This window comes from Geotrypetes seraphini, chromosome 13, assembly GCF_902459505.1.
Source record: "Geotrypetes seraphini chromosome 13, aGeoSer1.1, whole genome shotgun sequence".
Classification (NCBI taxonomy): Eukaryota; Metazoa; Chordata; class Amphibia; order Gymnophiona; family Dermophiidae; genus Geotrypetes; species Geotrypetes seraphini.
In genome coordinates, this window is record NC_047096.1 from 67,070,798 (window position 1) to 67,092,825 (window position 22,028).

At 42.4% G+C, this 22,028-nt stretch overlaps 1 protein-coding gene across 2 annotated transcripts in view; it reads right to left on the reverse strand.

The window, feature by feature from the left end:
- The window catches only part of KRT222 (keratin 222), a 70,979-nt gene that overhangs the window by 11,820 nt on the left and 37,131 nt on the right, over positions 1–22,028 (reverse strand). The window contains exons 5-8 of one of the 2 annotated variants that reach the window (XM_033918745.1): positions 21,544–21,618; positions 20,740–20,868; positions 18,440–18,660; positions 10,367–10,449 (exon numbers count right to left, since the gene is read on the reverse strand). In XM_033918745.1, coding sequence (XP_033774636.1) covers positions 10,367–10,449; positions 18,440–18,660; positions 20,740–20,868; positions 21,544–21,618 — 508 coding nt within the window. The remainder of the gene's footprint in view (positions 1–10,366; positions 10,450–18,439; positions 18,661–20,739; positions 20,869–21,543; positions 21,619–22,028) is intronic. The other variant, XM_033918746.1, reaches the window with a different exon arrangement.

Sequence of the window (22,028 nt, forward strand, 5' to 3'; positions counted from 1 at the left end):
GTCTTTATATAATACTAGATAATCATCAGATTTGGCTAAAACACAAGAGAAAATATCCAACTGGATATATATTGCATTTGATAACCTCTTTTAGAAGCCTTTTAGGAAATACTGGATATTTAATGCGTGTCACCGTTAGCTTCGTCACTATGCTTTCATTAACGCAAGTATGAATGTAAGCTCTCATGCTATTTACATATTGTAAAATTTGAATTTAAGTCATATTTTGTTTTATTTGTAGTTTGAATACTGGTGCCGTTCCTGACGAAGCTCTTTTACTATGAGCGAAACGGAGATCTTCCGTCGTCATGTCATGTCATGAAGCTAAGTATTTCATCTATCTATATATATAAAATCGGAGGTATGTGTGTGTGTATGTGCCGCGATCACGCAAAATCGGCTTGACCGATTTGAACGAAACTTGGTATGCAGATCCCTCACTACCTGGGTTGATATGTTCTGGGGTTCTCGCGGCCCACCTGCACACGTGGGTGGAGCTACAAACAGAAAATCAGATTTCACCCATTCATGTCACTGGCAAAAATGTAAAAAGCTGCCAACGCAAAAACGGCTTGCCCGATTTGAACGAAACTTGGTATGCTGATCCCTCACTACCTGGGGTGATATGTTCTGGGGGTCTCGCGGCCTCCTGCTCACGTGGGCGGAGCTACAAACAGAAAATCAGATTTCACCCATTCATGTCAATGGCAAAAATGTAAAAAGCTGCCAACGCAAAAATGGCTTGCCCGATTTAAACGAAACTTGGTATGCAGATCCCTCACTACCTGGGGTGATATGTTCTGGGGGTCTCACTGCCCACCTGCACATGTGGGCGGAGCTACAAACTGAAAATCAGATTTCACCCATTCATGTCAATGGCAAAAATGGAACAAGGCTGCCAACAAAAAAACGGCTTGCCCGATTTGAACGAAACTTGGTATGCAGATCCCTCACTACCTGGGGTGATATGTTCTGGGGGTCTCGCGGCCCCCCTGCACACGTGGGCGGAGCTACAAACAGAAAATCTGATTTCACCCATTCATATCTATGGAAAAATTGTAAAAAGCTGCCAACGCAAAAACGGCTTGCCCGATTTGAACGAAACTTGCAACACATCTTCCTTTTCAGTTTAAGAGCTTGCAAATTCCAGTGAGACTTGCATTCTCTATCACAATCAACAAATCACAGGGACAGACTATTACATACTGTGGCGTGGATTTAAGATCCCCCTGTTTTTCCCATGGTCAACTCTATGTTGCTTGCTCAAGGGTGGGTTCACCCAAGAATTTATATGTTCTTGCTCCTGGAGTTGACACTAAAAATGTTGTTTATAATCAAGTTTTGTGTTAGTTGTATTGTATTCATTTTGTCAAATATTTCACATAATAATTTGAATATTGTACTTTTTATAAAGCTGTAAAAAAATAATTTCATTCACCACTATAAAGTATCTTTATTTGAATCCATTTACAGTGTTATTGCTATAATTAAATACCCGTGCAACGCCGGGGCATCAGCTAGTAATTCATATATTTTGAATGAGAAAGAACTCTGTGATTGATGAAAAAATCAGCACATCAATAACATTTAGAAATAAATATGCAAATAAGCGAATAAGATGGGCATAATATAGAATTAAGTTTAAAATTAAATACAGTTTGAAAAAGAAGAAAATAATAATTAAGGAAAAATAAATAAATAAAGCAGTTTTTGATAAAATTGAGAAAATAGGAGAATATACAGGACCAATGATAGCTCACTTTTTGGTTATTGGCTTGTGACATACATCGGGCCTTTAGCTGTGAGCGCTTGAGATCCTTAAGTATTACTCCTGTATATCCAGTTGGATATTTTCTCTTGTGTTTTAGCCAAATCTGATGTTTATATAATACTAGCACAAATTCTACAAAAATAAAGCTAGTATTAAGGATGCTGACATTTATACTTGTTTACGTAAATGTTAGTATTTAAGTGCGTGCCTATGGATGTATCTCATAAAATGCACATTCAAATTGTGATTCCACCCACCATCTGCTCATACCCACTTGTATTACTCATATATGTGACCTAATTTTATAAGTGGCCTTTTACTCATGGAAAAAGTTTATAAAATTACCTTCCAAATGGACACCTTTGTGGACTTCTCAGAGAAGTTCCCTGCCATAAAATTAGCCCTTTAAATCACAACTACAACTTACTAGGCAGACCTAGCAGTTTGAATTAGTAAAAGAAGCTTACAATTTTAAATATCAAGTGATATTCTAAATCGCTACTTTCCTAATAGAAGCTTGATTACTTTTACGCAGGCTTATGAAAAAAGGATATCAGACTGATAATTACTGAATAGGAACAAGTAATGATGGGAGTCTGAAAGAGGATAAAACATAAAGGGTAATTTAAGGAGGGTATAGGATGCAGGACAAAAAGTTAGAGGCTAATAAACCCCCTCTTTTACTAACACGTAGCTTGGGTTGTAGTGCCGGCAGCTACGGTAACTGCTCTGACACTCTTAGGAATTCTATGGAGCGTCAGAGCAGTTACCGCCGCTGCCAGCACTAAAACCTGCGCTACGCGTTAGTAAAAGAGGGGGAAAATGCAAGAAACCACATTGCAAGTAATTGATTATATTTGAAATTTACTTTGAACTTCTAAATATTTTTTAAAATGCTTTAGACTTCTGCGCTCTTATCACAGTCTCAGAAAAAAGTAAACACTTTTAACAAAGTCCCTCATGCCAGTTTACTGACTATTTTTTTCATATAGATGCACACTAAAAAGAACCCTTTGCTTTGCAAGCTATTATTCACCCTTCCTTTCTTCCTTCCCCAACCCTTTGTCTTTCTTACACTCTGTGTCATCACTGGGCTGGCACTCAGATTCCATGGATTCTTTGTCGGTAGTTTCATTCTCAGTCACCACAAATTGCTCTTCATTGTCCATTTTCTTTTGAAAAATGTCATTTTATTACCAAATTGTCATATCAGAGTAATGACGTCATGACTATGCATTGTGATGCTATGAACCTAGCTCTGCACTACCTTAGCATGATAGTAAGGCATCAGAAAACTCCTGTGATGATGCAGATGGTTTCTATACGTGTTGCATAATATCACATACAACCTGATAACCTAGCAGGTAGCGAAGGTGACACAGGGCTGTCCTGAGTGCAAAGAGATGATTCCACTGTAATACATGTGCTGTTGTGTCTTACTGTTAAAACTAAAGTTTTTCCTCTGTCTCTGTACAGTAATACTCATTTTGCTCAAAATGATGATCATTTTTGCTATAAGGAAAAAGCTCAGGGATGTAACTTTGTAACTACTGGGTGTCCCAAAATACACGATTAAACAGATTCAAATGGTACAAAATGCAGCAGCAAGATTTCTGCTGGGAAAATCGCTACTGAAAGAGCTACACTGGCTCCTGATTGAAAGCAGGGTAAAATTCAAGATCCTACTGCTGACACACAAAATCATTCATTTCTCTGAACCACACTATCTAGGGGGCTAGACTACATCGGCACACAACATGCATACTACGCTCAAGCCAAAATCACCTGCTGGATATTCCCTCCTTCAGAGACAACAAATACAAAAGTGTCAGGAAAAGAATGTTTTCGGTGATGGCTCCAAGGTGGTGGAATGCCCTTCCAAAGGAACTAAAACTAGAAAAAGATACTGGAAAGCTCAAGAAAGGGATAAAGACCATCCTCTTCATAGACTATTTTAGCCAATAAAACAACATAGAGGAGACAGACAGTTGGCTAGTCCGCCTTCCCCCTCCAATGAGGAATTTGATAGGAAGAACACAAAAGGATATAGATAAACCTAGAGCTGAAGAAAACTGAAGGACAATCGATGTGCTGGTAACATAAGTAGGATGATTGATTATGCCATAATTATGCTGGTCTTAATAACTCTGTATTGTAACACCACTACAGAAGCCCATGTAACTCTGTATAGAGCCCATGTATTGTAACACCTCGATGAAGCTCTTTGTAACTCTATATTGTAACACCTTTTACAGAAGCTCATGCAAACGGCTCTGAATTGACTCCCCAGTCATTGGCAGCGGTATGGAAGCTTGCAATAAACAATAAACTTCCCATCTCTTTAAGGAAAATTAAATAAACTCACTAAAATGTTCAGTCATCTTACTTCAGCTGTATTATGCATTTTGATTTCTACAAAATGTAGGAAAAATTAAAGCAAAAAAAACATTTTTTGAAATTCAAACATCCGATTGTTTTGCTGCTAATGCAATTTATTACTGTTCCATTTTGCTAGTGGCGTCAGGGCAGTTGATTTGATTGTGCTGGATTATGAGAAGATGATACCATTTTGTCCCATAATGAATCTAGGCCATAATGCATCTAGGCCTTTGTCTTTGTTAATACTTTACAATCCATTTGTAAAGTATTAACAAAGACAAAGGCCTAGATGCAGAAAGCCTTTTTCTTTTTTAAGAATTCTGCGCTAATCTCTAGCACTCGGTGTTCTAATGCATGCACTAAAAAATATGTTTACTCTCAATGCAATACATTAATGGCATGCATATTAACCACTATGTTAAAATGTGTGAGCTGCCAAAACAAAAGGGCACATTATGGTGGTTAAGATGCATCCAGTTACTACATCACAAATAAAGTTATCCTCCACCAAACAGCCATATACGTACAGACACAAACTGTGCAAGTCTGCCCAATACTGGCCTTAGTTCTTCAATATTTACTATTATTTTCTGATTCTAGATCCTTTGTATTCATCCCACGCTTTTTTTAACTCTGTCATCGTTTTCATCTCCACCAGCTCTCTCAGGAGCGCATTCCAGGCATTCACCACCCTTTCTGTAAAGAAGAATCTCCTTACATTGCTCTTGAGTCTACCACCCGTCAACCTCAAATTATGTCCTCTGGTTTTACCATTTTCCTTTCTATGGAAAAGATTTTGTTCTATGTTAATATCTTTCAAGTATTTGAACGTCTGAATCATATCTCCCCTGTTCCTCCCCTGTCCCTTCCAGTCTCTCCTCGTACGTTTTTTGGCGCAAACCTCCTATCGTTTTCGTCGCCCTCCCTTGGACCGCTTCAAGCCTTTTTGTGTCCTTCGCTAGATACGGTCCCAAAACTGAAAACAATACTCTATGTGGGGGTCTCACCAACGACCTGTACAGGGGCATCAACACCTTCGTTCTTCTACTGGTTACGCCTCTCTTTATACAGCCCAGCATCCTTCCAGCAGCAGCCACCGCCTTGTCGCACTGCTTTTTTTCGCCTATCTATCTTCGGACACTATCAATCCAAGGTCCCTCTCCCCATCCATGCATATCAGCCTCTCACCTCCCTGCACATACGGCTCCTTCCAAATATTAATCCCCAAATGCATTACTCTGCATTTGTTTGCATTGAATTTTAGCCCATGCCCAACCACACAAGAAAAAAAATTAATCCAGCAGATTTCTGGTCACATTACACCCTCATCTCGAACTCTGACCCCAACTTCCACCTAGACCGGAAAAACTTCAGCGACCAAGTCCTAAACACCATCACCCCTCTAAGACTTCGCAAGAAAACACCTCGGCCCTCAAACAGCTGGTTTGATGCGGATCTCTTAGTCATAAAATGCGAAGTATGGAAATTAGAAAGAACATGGCGTAAATCAGGGACTGACAACGATAGACTCAACTGGCGACTAAAAGTCAATGAATACAAAAGATTGATCAACGAAAAATGCAGTAAACATTACTCCCAACTAATCAACTCCCCTTCTCTAAATAGTAAAGCACTTTTTAGAATAGTCAACTCCCTGCTAGACACAGATTCACACAAACTCTCCAGCTCAGACCTCCCGCCCTCCACTACAATCCTAGCCGACTATTTTGCCAACAAAATTCACACCTTAAAATCGTCTCTTGTAATTCCGAGCTCAGCCAATATTCAACCTTCCTGCAGCAGACACAGTAGGTTCACTAACCAACATGATCTGGAGTTCCTTCAAAAGCCCTTTTTCTCAAACTCTACTCAAAATATGCTAACTCCAACTGCCTATTAGACAATTGCCCACCCACCATCATGAAATCCGCCCCTCCCCCCTCATTCAAAGCCGAACTCTTCAATTGGGTCTCACTATGCCTGTCCACTGGTCACTTCCCGACTTTACTTGGCCACATTCTTGTATCCCCTTTCCTTAAAAACACCAAGGAACCCATCTCCTCCACCGCCAACTACAGACCCATCGCCAACATACCACTCTTCCAAAAACTCATGGAAGGCCTAGTTAACCATGACCTCATGAATTACCTAGAAAAGTTCAACATTCTTCATGATTCCCAATCCGGCTTCCGCTCAAACCACAGCACAGAAACTGTCTTGGCTGCTCTGACCAATTACCTTCTCCACCTGTTCTCCCTGGGCAAAAGCGCCCTAGTACTCCAATTCGACCTGAGCAGTGCCTTCAACCTGGTCGACCATGATATTTTGCTCAGCTGCCTTGACTCCATCGGCATGACCGGCCAAGTACTAAACTGATTTTCAAGCTTCCTAACTAACCGTACTTACCAGGTCCACAGCAACGGAACCTTCTCCCATCACTGGCGCAATCCCTGTGGAGTCCCACAAGGCTCCCCCCTATCCCCCTCCCTATTCAACATTTACTTGGTCCCACTGGCACGGATACTAGCTGACTTAAACCTAAAATCATTCATATACGCAGATGACATCACCATTATCATTCCCCTAACTTCATTCACACAAGAGACAGAACAACTCACCTCTTCTGTCCTCACCAAGTTAGAACTATGGACCTCATAATTCAAATTAAAATTGAACACTGAAAAAACCAAAATTTTCCTGGCAAGTCCTACCCATAAATTAACAAACACTTCCCTGAAATTGAACGGCCTAGACTACCCAATCATCCCCACCATAAAAATCCTTGGAGTCCTCCTAGACAGATGCTTGACCTTCGAAGATCATAACAGTGCCCAGGTCAAAAAATGCTTCTGCTCCCTCTGGAAACTTCGCACCATTAAACGCCACTTCGACCACCTCTCCTTTCGTCTACTGGTCCAATCACTAATCTTAAGCATACTGAACTATTGTAACATCATATACCTGGGATTCTACAAAAATACCATCAAACGTTTAAGAATAGTCCAAAATGCGGCCGTTCGCCTCATCTTCGACCTCAAAAAATATGATCACGTAAGCCCCTATTACACTAAACTCCACTGGCTGCCGGTGGAGGCAAGGATCATCTTTAAATTCGCCTGCCTCTGCTTCAAAACCTTAGCAGGCTCTTCACCAATCTACCTATCTGAGCACCTTGAAATTGCAGGCCCCTCTCGTACACGAAACACTTACCTGTTTTCTTTTCCTTCCCTGAAGGGCTGCCTCTACAAGAAATTCCTCGATAGATCCCTAGCATTCCAAGCGGGCAAATGGAACAAATGCCTTACCGCCCTCATCTCCAATTCCCCCCCCCCTATCAAATGTTCAGGAAGTCAATCAAAACCTACCTTTGTGACAAATTCCTCTAACTTCTCCCCCCTTCTTCCTTGCCTCCTTCTCTGATTTCGACATACCTCCAGACTCTTCGACTCCTCCAATCTTGTTAGCCACTATATGGCTTAACAAAACGGATCACTCAATCTAACTAATTATCCTGTCTTCGTTACACCTCACACTAAATGCCTCTGCTCTGCCATATCGAACATCGCTGTATGTAACACCGCTGTATGTAACACCGCTGTATGTAACTTGCAGTAAATGTAACTTCACTGTAAATGTAACTTTGCTGTAACAATAACTTTGCTGTAAAAATAACTTTGCTGTAAATGTAGCATCGCTGTAAATATACAGTCTCTTCATCTGTTAACCGCATAGAACTTCCATGGTATTGCGGTATACAAGAATAAAGTTATTATTATTATTAGTTGCCAGATATTAGACCATTCCTCTAACTTTTGTAGATCCTTTTTCATGTTTTCCAATCCCTCCTTAGTGTCTACTCTGTTACAAATCTTGGTATCATCAGCAAAAAGGCAAACCTTTCCATCTAACCCTTCAGCAGTGTCACTCACAAACATATTGAACCGGATCGGCCCCAGCACTGAACCCTGAGGGACTCCACTACTCACTTTTCCTTCCTCCAAGCAACTTCCATTAACCACCACCCTCTGGCATCTGTCCGTCAACCAGTTTCTAATCCAGTTCACCTTGGATCCTAACTTCATCCCTTCAAGTTTGTTCAAGAGCCATCCATCTGCCATCTCTATCCTCCCTGTTTCCCTTCCCTCCCCAGGAGGTCTGGCATCTTTCCTTTTTTTGTCTCCCTCCACAGATCCATCTTTTCTTAACTACCCTTTCATCCAGCATCTCTCCCTCCTTCCCCACACCCCAGGGTCCACCATCTCTCCCTTTCTTTTCCCAACTACCCTCCTATTCAGTATCTCTATTCCCCCCCTCCACACCATCCCTTGTGTTCAACTTCTCTCCCTTTCTGTTCCTTCCCTCCCTAAAAACCATGGTCCATCATCTCTCTCCCTCTCCTCTATTTTCAGACCCATTATTTCTTCCCACCCAAAGTCCGACATATGCGCGTCTCATTGAACCCCCCCTTCCCTCCGTGTACTTCTACACCAGAGCCTCCCTCCCCTGAAGGCCTGTCCTCCCCTTAAAGGTCTGCATCCCACCTATGAAAGCCTGTCCCCCCCTTGAAGGCCTGCACCCCCCAAAGGCCTGTCCCCCCCTTGAAGGCCTGTCTGCCTGTCCCCCTTGAAGGCCTGCCAGCCTGATCCCCTTGAAAGCCTATCCCCCCCTTGAAGGCCTGCCTGTCTGTCCCCCTTGAAGGCCTGTCCCCCCCTTGAAAGCCTGCCTGCCTGTCCCCCCCTTTGAAGGCATATCCCCCCCTTGAAGGCCTGCCTGCCTGTCCCCCCACTTGAAGGCCTATCCCCCCTCCTTGAAGGCCTGCCTGCCCGCCCCACCCTGAAGGCCTGATGACCCAACCCACCCCGAAGGACCGCTCGCCCCCCAACCCTGAAGGACTGCTCATCCCCATGGCCTCCCCGCACCACCTACGGTAGAGAAGCAGCCTGCAGCGAGATCGCGATGCCAGCAATCCCTGTGCTGCTTCGGCGCTGCTTCCTCCGCCGCAGTCCTGCCCCTCCTCTGGCATCGCGATCCCGCTGCAAGCTGCTTCTCCACCGCAAACGGTGCAGGGGGCCGGGGGGGGAAACGGATGCCAACGGCTTCAAGGCCAGGAGCACCCCCTCAGGGCTTGCACCCGGGGCGGCTTGCACCCGGGGCGGATCCCCCCCGCCCCCTCCTTGGTACTCCACTGGGCAAGAGTGACATTTACTTACAATATTTATATGCCACTTTCAACCAAAGCGGCCAACAATGAAATACAATCTTTCCACAAACATACCTGGTCCTTCCCCATGCACTTAAATAATGGGAGACAGGACTGATACCCTCTTGCCTCTGCCTCCACACTTCCAATGTAGAAAATGGTGATGCCTGATCCCATGTGATGAAGCCTGGAACACACTGAATGGAATCAGTCAGCCAAGTAAGATAACTATTGAGCACATAGACAGAAAAAAGGAAGTCTTATACACACACTCTTCAATAAAACTTCCTCTTCTTCAGTATGCACCACATTGAATCAGGCTCCACCATTTTCCAAGATGGTAGTGCAGAGGGAGGAACAAATGGACATCAATCCTGTCTCCCAATGCTAAAGTTGTGTAGGAAGGTGTATTCTCTTTTTCTCTACATATATTTCAGCCAATATTCAGTGCTATTTGGCCGGCTAGGAATGGCTCCTGGCTGGCCAAACAGCATATAGCCAGCTAGCCACTGATATTCAGCAGGAGATAGACAGCTATCTTCTGCTGAATATCCCGGTCATCAGATTGGCCAGTGACCAGCTATATCACGTGATAATAGCTGGTTACCACCAATATTCAGCGGCAGGTTGGCTAAGGCTAGCAGATAGATAGACCCGCCTGAAAGACAGGTCTATCTTTGACTGCTAGGCCTTAGCAGATCATCTGCTGAATATTGGCTTGGCTAGCTAAGACCGTGGTGGCAAACCTTGACCTGGATATTCAGTGCCAATGGCTGGATAGAGCTCAGGCACTGAATATCTGGGATCACCGCAGATCACAAGAAGTAGCTGGTCTGCCTCCTGGTCTCAATCTTGGGCCCACTGTTTCTAAGTAAAACAGTTTTATTTTTAACACAAAAATCACTTTCTAGATCATTCTTTTCTGTCCTATTTATAGAAATATACTCTTTTTGGAGATATGCTTATGCAATTGAAATATGACTTTCTTATTATAGTCTGAACATTAGGGCACTCACCTGTAGGTAAGACAGAAAATGTTTTACTTGTGGTAGGTCTGATATCTTTTGTAGGGTAATTTTCAGGCTTAGCACCATAAAATCTAGAAAGGAGAAGATTTTGTTTCAATAGCTAAGTGACAAGCAACCCAGTAACAGCAATGAAAAACTGAACACACGCAGATTACATATAAAACATTAAAAATCAGAAATTCAAATTTCAAGGAGGAAATATTATTTGGACCATCTTATATCAACTACAGATTTATTTATTTCATTCGTTTTCTATCCCCATTCTTCCCAAAGAACTCAGAATGAGTTACAGATTAACACACATAATACACAGTTAACAGGTTACAATTTGTCATAGTTACAGTACAAGTACTTTTTAAAAATTTATTTATTTATTCATTTATTTATTTAGCCCGTCCTCCCAAAGGAGCCCAGAACGGGTTACAGGAGTACATTCATAATACGGGTAGGACAATCTTTTGTGAGAAATACAGACTTTACAGCATTTACAGTATAGACAAGGGGGTTTAGGTTACAACATTTACAGTAAAGACATAACATACAGACTTAGGGCTCCTTTTACAAAGCCGCGCTAGTGGGTTTAACGCGCACGACTGTTCATCATGCGCTAACCCCCGTGCTGGCCGAAAAACTACCGCCTGCTCAAGAAGAGGCGGTAGCGGCTGGCGGTTTAGCGTGCACTGTTACGCGTTGTTAAACTGCTAGCGTGGCTTTGTAAAAGGAGCCCTTAGTAGGCACAGGGTGGATTAAATTGCAGCGTTTACAGTGTAGGTATAACATGGAGATAACATAGCTTTCCTAGTGATAGGTGTATCTTTTTTGTTGGAGAATTTGGTGGTAATTCATGCAAATTTTTATACTAACTCGATACATACTAGGGATCTAATACCAATATACGTGGAAGGGCATAATCAAAAGACACCTCTAAGTCTGATTTGGATGTATGACGCTATATGCCCAAAGTCAGCAGTGAAAAAATGTCTATTCTCCAAAAATACATTTAGAATATTTTTTTTCAAAAATCATCTATCTTGTCGTTCAGGTCATTGATCGTCCAGACTGCCAGTACGTTTATACCACATTTTCAACCAAAAATTTGTCCAAGTCCCAAACGCCCAGAACAAGACCATTTGGATGTGGGAGGGGCCATCATTGTGATGGATTGGCCACCCAGACAGGGTAACAGAGCAGTGGGGCACCTTACAGGGCACTGCTGTGAACTTCACAAAAAGGGTCCCGCATAAACATCTCACTAGAGCTCCCTTATAGGATATGGTAATCCCCCCCCCCCCCAAAACCCACTATACCCACCTGTCTACAACCCCAATAGCCCTTATAGCTGCAGAGGCTATCTAAATGGCAGTACAGTAGGGGTTTGGGGTTTTATGGTGGGCTCACATTTTCCACCATGAATGTAGTGATTATGGTGGCTTATGGGCCTGGGTCCTCCTCTCTGGCTCACTCAGCTTTTTGTTTATTTTGAACCCAATAGGATGTAGGCTGCCATCAGTAAACACACTCTAGCCAATATACAAAGCAACTTAAGCAGGCAGGAGAGGCTCACCTGTGACTACCTGCTACAGTCACCAAATTTTACTATTGTGCTATTGCTCATAAATTTGAAATTTGTGCTATTTCAGTCTTTGCTATGTCCAGATATTGAAGTTTTTTCAGTGCCAGTTGATTAAGAGGACACCATGAGCCTGCAGTGGAGTTTGAAAAGGAATTCAAATTATACTGTCTATTATTCAAAGCAATAAAAATGGCTCAGCCCCCAATTACCTAAACAACTGCCTGAACCAAAATCTCGCCGCTAGACAAAGAAGATCTAAGACTCCATTTACCTTCCCCCCACTCAAAGGTACCCAGCGTAAGAAGATGTTTGACAGTCTGCTAGCAACGCAAGCAGCAAAATTGGACCATGCCATCTCCAACCTGCTGATGACAACAAGCGATTTCAAATCTTTTCGCAAAGAAATCAAAGCCTATCTATTCAAAAAATTTATACAGATGTCATAACTCCAACCTGGATTCCCCTCAGTGTGACTCCCCCATCCTCCCTTCTTCACCAGTTACCCTTCCCCTCAAAGCCCAAGCTTGTCAACTGCTTCCCTAACTGCATATATACTGAAACTGCACTATATCCTATCTGTACAGCATCCCAAATTGTATATCCACTGGAATAGCCCATTCCTCCTTGCCATATCCCATTCCCTAAACTATACTACACCATTCTTCTTGTAACTCCTCTGGAAATGTTCTTCTTCTTGTAACTCTTCTGGAAAAGTCCAGAAGTCTCTTTGTAATCATCCTGGAAATGTCCAGATGTCTCTTTTGTAATCCGCCCAGAACTGCAAGGATGAGGCGGAATAGAAATCAGTAATGTAATGTAATGCAATGTAATTCCCCATAGACTTTTGCTTTCAAAATCCACTCACCCCCCCCCTTTTATAAAACTGCACAAGAGGTTTTTGGCACTGGCCAGTATGCTGAATGCTCTACGCTGCTCATAGGAACTCTATGACTGTTGGAGTAGCACAGAGCATTCATCATGCCCACCAGTGATAAAAGCCTCTAGTGTGGTTTTGTAAAAGAGGGGGGTTGTCATTAGACCAGTGCTTCAGGGAGACTCTTCTTTGCTTACTTTGCAAGCGCAAAGTATGTGGAGGAAATGAGGAAGCAGGCATCAGGATTTCACAGTGCCAAAATGCAGCTGCTGCTGCAGCAATCTTGGATTTCCCAATTTTTTTTTTTTCAAAGTTCTCCAGATCTTTCAGATCACCTCATTTTGCCTCAAAAATGGCAGGGATGGAGTCCTCAGTCTCTTTTTTATCTCTAATTCATGCCAGTATTGCACTGGATGGATGCTAGAAGAGTGCTCTTGCATATATCACCAGTGCATGCCTCAGACCCTCCTCTACTCCTAACCAAGCCTATTTTTTCATGACAACAATATCATGGGGCAAACATTAAACATAGAAACATAGAAGATGACGGCAGAAAAGGGCTATAGCCCATCAAGTCTGCCCACCCTACTGACCCATCCTCTTAAGTCTATACCTTGCGACCGATATTCCAGTTCGACCCTCGTAGGTATCCCATTTATTCTTAAAGTCCAGCACGCTGCTGGCCTCGATCACCAACGCTGAAAGCTCATTCCAACGGTCAACCACTCTTTCTGTGAAGAAATACTTCCTGATGTCGCTATGAAATTTCCCGCCTCTGAGTTTGAGCGGATGCCCTCTAGTGGCAGAGGGTCCCCTGAGAAAGAAGATATCATCTTCCACCTCGATACATCCCGTGATGTATTTAAATGTCTCAATCATGTCTCCCCTCTCCCTACGTTCTTCTAGAGTGTAGAGCTGTAGTTTGTTTAGTCTCTCCTCGTACGAGAGACCCTTTAGCCACGAGATCCTCCTGGTGGCCATCCGTTGAAACGATTCGATTCTAAGCACATCTTTATGGTAATGTGGCCTCCAGAATTGTACACAGTATTCCAGATGAGGTCTCACCATGGTTCTGTACAATGGCATTATGACTTCAGGCTTCTTGCTGACAAAGCTTCTACTGATACATCCCATCATCTGCCTTGCTTTAGATGAAGCCTTCTCCACTTGATTGGCAGTTTTCATGTCTGCACTGATGATTACTCCTAGGTCTCGTTCCGCCGAAGTACAAGTTAAAGTTTCTCCATTCAAGGTGTAATTTCCATGGGTAAATCCATATTAACCTTGAAATCCCTTTGAAAACTGTCCTTTAATTAAACAACCAGCACAAGCTACATTTTTCTGTGGTACCACTTACTACTACTACTATCACTATTTATTATTTCTGTAGCACTGAAAGGCATACGCAGCACTGTACAGTTAACAAGCAATAGGCGGTCCCTTCTCAGTAGAGCTTACAATCTAATTTGGACAGACAGACAGGACATATAGTGTTAGGGAGTTTCTTGCAGAGAGAATGATAGGTGGACTTATACTTTCGGAGTACATCAGTTGAATGTATTTCATTTAAATTTTGATATGGCTAAATGTATTTTGAAGGTGGATAGTAGTTTTGTTATTTTGCAGATACACCTTTTGGGAAGAACAAAGTTTGTAGTAGTAACTGATATGTCAGCACATTTGTAGCCATGGAGTAAGGATGGTAGATGTTACATCCTGAGATTCACCCTGAGGTGAAGGCTGCAAAAGCATACGACATGGATAGTTTCTATCAGTAACTTAAGAACTCCGGCAGCAATTAGATTGCTAAGATCATGAGAACAGACTTTTCTATACACTAACTCCACCCTTTGTTCTCTCTTTGAATGGAACCTTATAGTAGATATTTCAGCAAAGCATTTAACGGCATCTGCCTGCAGGGAATTCATCTTCAGATATAAGATGAAACTTGCAGGTGACTGCACTAATTAAGAAAGGAAGAGCTAGTAGCAAATAAAAACTAATTTATTTGGCTAGTAAATTCTCATTTGACATTTTTAAACCTTAATACTTAAAGGATAAGTCAGCCAAATGTTATTTAAAAGGAAAGCAAAAGTGTAATTTCAGTTGGTTATGAAATTCTACTTCAGAAAATAAGAACTGCCATACTAGGTCAGACAAAAAGTCCATCAAGCCCAGTATTCTGTGGCCAATCCAGGTTTAAAGCACCTGTTGGTGTCTCAGAAGTAATACAATTTTCTAGTGCAATAGGTGTGTCATTCAAGACAGCAGGGTATTCTCCCCATGCTCGCGAGCCATGCAGAAGGAATCCATTGCAGGTTTTCTACTCTTCCTCCTTTTCCAGAGAGCTCTGGTGCACCCTTCAGTTTTTTCTTCTGAACATGAGCCAGTAGGTGTCTGATTTGCTCTGTATATTTCTTTTTGGTATTTCTTTTGCGTTTTTTTGTGATTATTGGTGCCCCTCGGTGCAGGGGAAAGCTATTCCTGTGTGGAGAAGAAGCAGATAGGTCTGCAACTGGAAGGTAAATCCCTGTCTGGCCAGCCTGCAGAAAACTTTGTGGAACTCGGGGTTCATTTCCCTAATAGCATAGCTCGCCTACTGAATCACAGGGGCTTGAGTGGAAGCTGTTAGGAATCCACAGGGGGCTCAGCAGGGCTCTTCAAGTGCCAGCTGCAATTTTATCTTTCCCCTTCGCATGTGTGATTCCGCAGGGGTTGAGCATCAGTCTGATTTTGGTCCAACTAGCAGCTTGAAGATCTCAGCGTTGGAGGACTGGCTGATTGAGGCAGGGATTCTTCTCCCAGATCTAGCAGGCTGCAGCAACTTCAGAGCATGTCATAGTGAATAAGGCTAGAAACATAGAAAAATGATGGCAGATAAAGGCCAAATGGCCCATCTAGTCTGCCCATCGGGGGTGGGGGGGATGGTATCTGTAAAACCTAATTTTGAAGGTTCTTGCTACATCCTTTAGGGTCCCCATATTTAAATCTTGTTTTCAGAGTTTTTGTTACTTTTAGTTAAGGCATATTTGAGTTGTTTTTTGGTGCCAAAATGCAGCTGCTGCAGCAATTTTGGATTTCCTAATTTTTTTTTTTTTTCAAAGTTCTCCAGATCTTTCAGATCATCTCCCCTGACCCAAAAAATGGGATGGAGGGCAGAGGCAGTCGAACCAAAACAACCTACCACAAATTATTAATTGTGAATGGGAAGCCCTCAGTCTCACAGCTAGCAGTGGGAACACGTCCCTAATGCTCCAACTGTCACAGTCATACACCCAGAAGAGTATTATCTGTGAAACAACCCTGGGCTGCCCATGTGATTGAACTAGTGCACAACAGGTGCTAATAGTGAACAAGTAAAATAGTTATCAATAAATAATAACAAGAATAAAAAGAATTAGTTCAGCTGTCTCTGCCCTCCGTCCGAGGGTACAGAACATCCAAATTCAGCTGGCCTGGCACAATCACGAGCAAGTCAAAAGTTGTAAAGTACTTAGCTTCTCCGTGGAAGTCAGAAATGAAAATAGCCAGCATGGAATAAACCCATCCAATGGGGCTCTGTTTCGAGGGAAAATCTCCCTTCCTCAGGAACCAGCTATATAATCAAAATGAGCTCCCAAGTAACCAGCCGAAGAGTAGAAAGTCCGGATTGAAAATGGCGCAAAACAGAACAAAGCAGAAAAGATCTTATGTGTTCCTATATAGTGTTATCATCTGCTTTGGTACAAACTGAAGAGGGCAGCAGAACCCTCTGGAGAAGTAGGAGGAGGAATTGAAAACCTGGAATGGATTCCTTCTGCATAGTTCACAAGCATGGGGAAAGTATCCTACTGTCCAGTATGACATACCTATCTACTAGAAAAGATATTAGCAAGGTAAGAACCTAATCTCTTTTTATGCTGCTTACCCCCAGGATATTTGTGGTCAAATAGAGAAGCAAACCAGGAGCAATGATCAACAGACAAACCTGATACAAACCAGGATGAACAATCAGTGGATGAAAGTACACAGTATGACACCAGTACAGCATACCAAAGATGATGTCAATGGGCACATTCAACACTGGTGGTTGGACTCCATCTGAGTGATAAGGGCCAAGTCCTAGTTTAGGGTTGTCAGTTGGTCCTGTCTGAAGGACTGGAATTGCTGATAGACCTCTCCTGAAATTGATTCTTCAGCCCTCCCTCCTCTGTCTTCTAATGCAGCTTCCCCTCACAACCTATTTATCTAGCTCCTGACTCCCCCATTTACCACCTTCCCGGCCACTGTAATTTAATCTTCGGACAGCCAACAGCAGCAACAAGGTGAGCCTACTGTTGGTGGCCTGCTCCAGAAGCCACCTTTCTTCAGTGACTTCCTTTTTCCATGTAGGTGGGACATGCAGAGAGGTGGCTTCCGGAGCAGGCCAGTAGCAGCAGGCTCACCTCGTTTCTGCTGCCGGCTGCCTGAACATTGAATTACAGTGGCCGAGGAGGAGGTAGGTGGGGGATTCAGGAGAGCCGGATAAACCAGATAAACTCCCTCCCAAAAAAACTTTCCACCTGGACATTCCTCTAAAAAGAGGACATGTCTGGGTTTTCTCAGAAGTATGGTAACCCTAGTTGAAGCTAAATTCAAATCATTAAATCTAATTCAAATCATTAAGTCTAAATTCAAATCATTAAGTCCTGTTCAGCTGAGCACAAAGATCACCTAGGCAAATATTTCTTAATACAGTGCACTTATTTTAGCATGGGTTAATGGAAGCCCATGTGATATCTATCGGTTTCTTAGCATTTAGCACATGCTAATTCTATTAGTGCATGCTAAGCTGTAGTAAAAGGACCCCTAAATCACCAAAGATTAAACTATTTGAAACTTTAAAACCAGACAACTCTTATTGCCTGCACTACTTGCTCCATACAGCTTGATGTACCATGCAACTTATTTGTTAATGCAGGCAGTGATGTAGAAAGGGGGGTGGGGTGCCACCCCAGACACCATCTTGGTGGAGATGCTGGTATCTCTCTGCCCCCCCCAGACCAGGCTCATGCTCTCTCCCCTCCCCCATGTACCACTTTAAATCTTCATGAGCATGAGCAACCTCGCTGGTATGCTGCTTGCTCCTCTCTGAAATCACTGCTGGGTTGCAAGGCCAGGAAATGACATCAGAGGGAAAGGCAATGATGGTGGGAATAATAGGCCGGAAAAGCTGCTTGCGCTGGTGAAGATTTAAAGAGGTATGGTGGGAGGAGGGAGGGCGTAAGCAGCGGGGGTGGGGGTAGGGAGGGTGCGGAAGTAGCGGGAAGGCACGGGGGGGAGGGGGGGCGGGGGCCCACTGAATGCAGGAGTGCCTTGGCTTGAAAAGGCTGGGAAACACTGGACTAGATAGGACTTTGCAGTTTCTATTGTATACACCATTGTTCTAATATCTTTAAAAACATTTTCAATTAATCCAAAGAATATTTTAGAACTCACATGAAACTTTTACAAATGTGCTGTGGTAAAATTTTCTATTCAGTATTGTAATGAATTTACAGTATTATAGTTTCACAGGCTAGAGTAGATACTTAACATTCATATCATAGTATGAATAAAACATTTTTTCCCTTTAGCATTTCTTAATACATATTACCTGTTTTCTTCCTTCTCCAGCAGATTGCGATAGGTTGCTATCTCCTCTTCTAGTCTCATCTTGGTGTTAAGCAATGTCTTATGCTCTTGAAGCTGTTTGTTGATTCCTTTCTTCACTTCCTTAAGTTCTTTCTCTAAACCTTCAATGATGGCTGTTAAATTCTGTAGTTGCATCTGGTACTGCTGCTCCATGGCATGCAGCGAACTTTTCAAACATTTTCCCTGTAAAAATCAAATTTGTTGGTCTAAAATTCAGCATACTCCACAACATATATATATAAGCAATATTGTACGTAAGAACTGTGGGTTTTGTATTAAAGAACTCTCTTATATACATCAACATTTAAGGGATGTTTGTCTTAGACTAGGATTAGTGGGTCTAAAATACAGCCCATAATTTTAGACAGTTGGCATATATGTGTGGGGGATTTTTTTTCTAGTTTTGATAACAGGAAAGTATTTGGGTGTCTGATACTTTGTTGAAAAAAATTCAAAACCCCTGGCTATTTGGCTAAGCATTTTCAGACTGAAAGGAAAACTCGGAGGAATTTGATTGTAACCAGACCTGAAATCCATTCTTTTCGTTTTGCCCTATGTGTTTGTCTAATTGAATGTAGTTGAGTATGACAGATTCTGTTCTATTTAACATTGGTAGTTCGTTTCTTTTACCAATTTTTATAGATTGTAAACCACTTTGCTCTACAAATGTAGTTAAAGGTGGTATAGAAAGTCCTCAATAAATAATAAATAAAAATCAATCAATCCGTCATGACTTCAATGTGGGGAAATGCAAGGTCATGCATTTAGGGAGAAAAAACCCGATGTTCAGCTACCAAATGGGGGGATTAGTGTTAGAGAGAAGTAGCCTTGAAAGAGATTTGGGTGTACTGGTGGACACAACAACGAAGTCAACAGCACAATGTGCAGCAGCCGCGAAGAAGGCAAACAGAATGTTGGGTATTATTAAGAAGGGTATTACGACCAGAACGAGAGAAGTCATACTGCCGTTGTATCGGGCAATGGTGCGCCCGCATCTGGAGTACTGTGTTCAGTATTGGTCACCGTACCTTAAGAAGGATATGGCAATACTTGAGAGGGTCCAGAGGAGAGCGACACGAATGATTAAGGGCATGGAAAACCTTTCATACGCTGAAAGATTGGAGAGACTGGGGCTCTTCTCCCTGGAAAAGAGGAGACTCAGAGGAGACATGATAGAGACCTACAAGATCATGAAGGGCATAGAGAGAGTAGAGAGGGACAGATTTTTCAAACTTTCAAAACATAAAAGAACAAGAGGGCATTCGGAAAAGTTGGAAGGAGACAGATTCAGAACGAATGCTAGGAAGTTTTTCTTTACCCAGCGTGTGGTGGACACCTGGAATGTGCTTCCAGAAGACGTAATAGGACAGAGTACGGTACTGGAGTTCAAGAAAGGATTGGACAATTTCCTGCTGGAAAAAGGGATAGAGGGGTATAGATAGAGGGCTACTGCACAGGTCCTGGACCTGTTGGGCCGCCGCGTGAGCGGACTGCTGGGCACGATAGACCTCGGGTCTGACCCAGTAGAGGCACTGCTTATGTTCTTATCTACAATCCACCTTTGTAGTCTTCCATAACATGTATGCTCTTAACTGGATTGCATGGAAATGTTTTGAGAGGTTTTGTTAGGTCAGGAGAGAAAAATAATTGTGTAGATTGGATTTTTAAATTTACATGTGTTATTTTCTATTGAAGTTTTATTTGTACAAAAAGCAGAAGCAAAGTCTACACATACCTGGTATCTGCAAATAGTTTTCTACCAAAAGTTATATATGCCCCAGTGGCCTAGTAAGGGTAGGAGACGCCCGGGGTGGTGGTGCCCCCCAGCCCCCTGCATCTCCCTCTCTGTGTCCTGCCCCGCTCCTTCCCACCCCCCATTCCACACTTGTGCTCTCCTTCCCCCCCACATACCTCTTAATCTTCTCCAGCATGAGTGGCTTCTGCAAACATGCTCCTCGCGTGATTCAGAGGGGAACCAGGCTGGTGTGAGCAACAGGCAAAAGTTGCTCACACTAGCGAAGATAATAGGGAGGTACAGGGTGAGGGGGAAGGGATGGTGCGAGTGTGGCATGGTGTGGCAGGGCGGAGAGGTACTAGCGCCTCCACTGACTTGGCGCCCGAGGTGGTCCCCACTCCTTTACTACACCACTGCATGCCCCTTTCCACTGAAAATTAGGTAGAGGGTGACTTTGCATCTGTACAGGGAGTTTGAAAATTACCCCTTCAGAATTGTATAAGCTGGCAACGATTTCTCAACCTTACCATAGATTGAAGAGATTCAATTTCCATCTGCAGCTGTTGGCACTGACGTCTTGATTCATTCAGCTCTGCCTTAGCTTCCTTTAAAGCAGCTTTATCTTTTTCCATTCTTCTCTCTGTATCTTCTGCCAGCTGGATTACCAAAGATGCATATGGACATTAAAACTGGTCACAACTCTCTAGGTTTGCTTACTGTTACAGCTCATATATCAAGGATTTTTAGAAATTAATTTGATCAACATTCAAAAGAGAAGAAATCCATAGGGTAAAATTGAAAAAAAAAAAAAAGGTATCATACAATTCTACCTTTGTACTCACCATTAACTGCCTTATTCAGGCCTGTGCTATATAAACTTAGGAGTTCAATTCTGCAACTGGGCACCTCCAGTTAGGCTTGTCAATGCCACATGTTGAACATCAGTTCCACAATGACATCTGTGCACCAAGATGCTGTTATAGAATACTATTGTAAGTCAGCAGAAATGTGTTTACATGTAGCCATGCCCACTTGCGTCAGGTCCGTGGCAGTCATAAGTAGGCACAACTACATGGGTCAGGTCATGATGTAGCTTACAGTATTTTGTAAGTCATTTGCATAAAATTTGGCCCCGCTCATGCTCTGCCCAAGTATATGTCTTCTTGTATGTACATGCTAAGGTATTTATGCTCATTTCTTATAGAATACCACTGTATGCACAGCTAGCAGTGACAATTTGTTCCCATCCTCGCGGGATCTATCTCCGTCCCTGCCCATACTGTATTCCACCATGGTCAATGATAGGCAGGATTATTTGAATTGTGACTCACCAAGGGGTAATGATTCTCATGCACTGAACTGGCTGCGTCACATGTGGTTCGCAGATCTGGTTCAGCTATAGCAGGCTGCCCAAACAAGTGGGGGAAAAAAAAGGCACAATGGAGAACAGCGAAGTCATCGATTCTGTAAAAGCTGTTTATTGATTAAAAAACAGTTCTCATGAAGGACTCAACACAAGCTATGTTTCAACTTACAAGCCTTCATCAGGAATACAGATTTATAAAACATATTAACAAACAATAAACGATTACATAAAATAAAATTTTGCATAAAATAAAATCTTTTAAAAAAATGTTTTGTCTAAAAGAAAGGTAATAATGGCTTTTCACCAGACTAATCTCATACAAGTATGTAAGAAAATGCATAAAGAGCTCCTATAAAAACAACCATGAAATAGAGAAAATAATATGGTATATGCTGGCAAAATGACATATAATAATAATAATAATAATAAATATATATTAAAAAAACATTT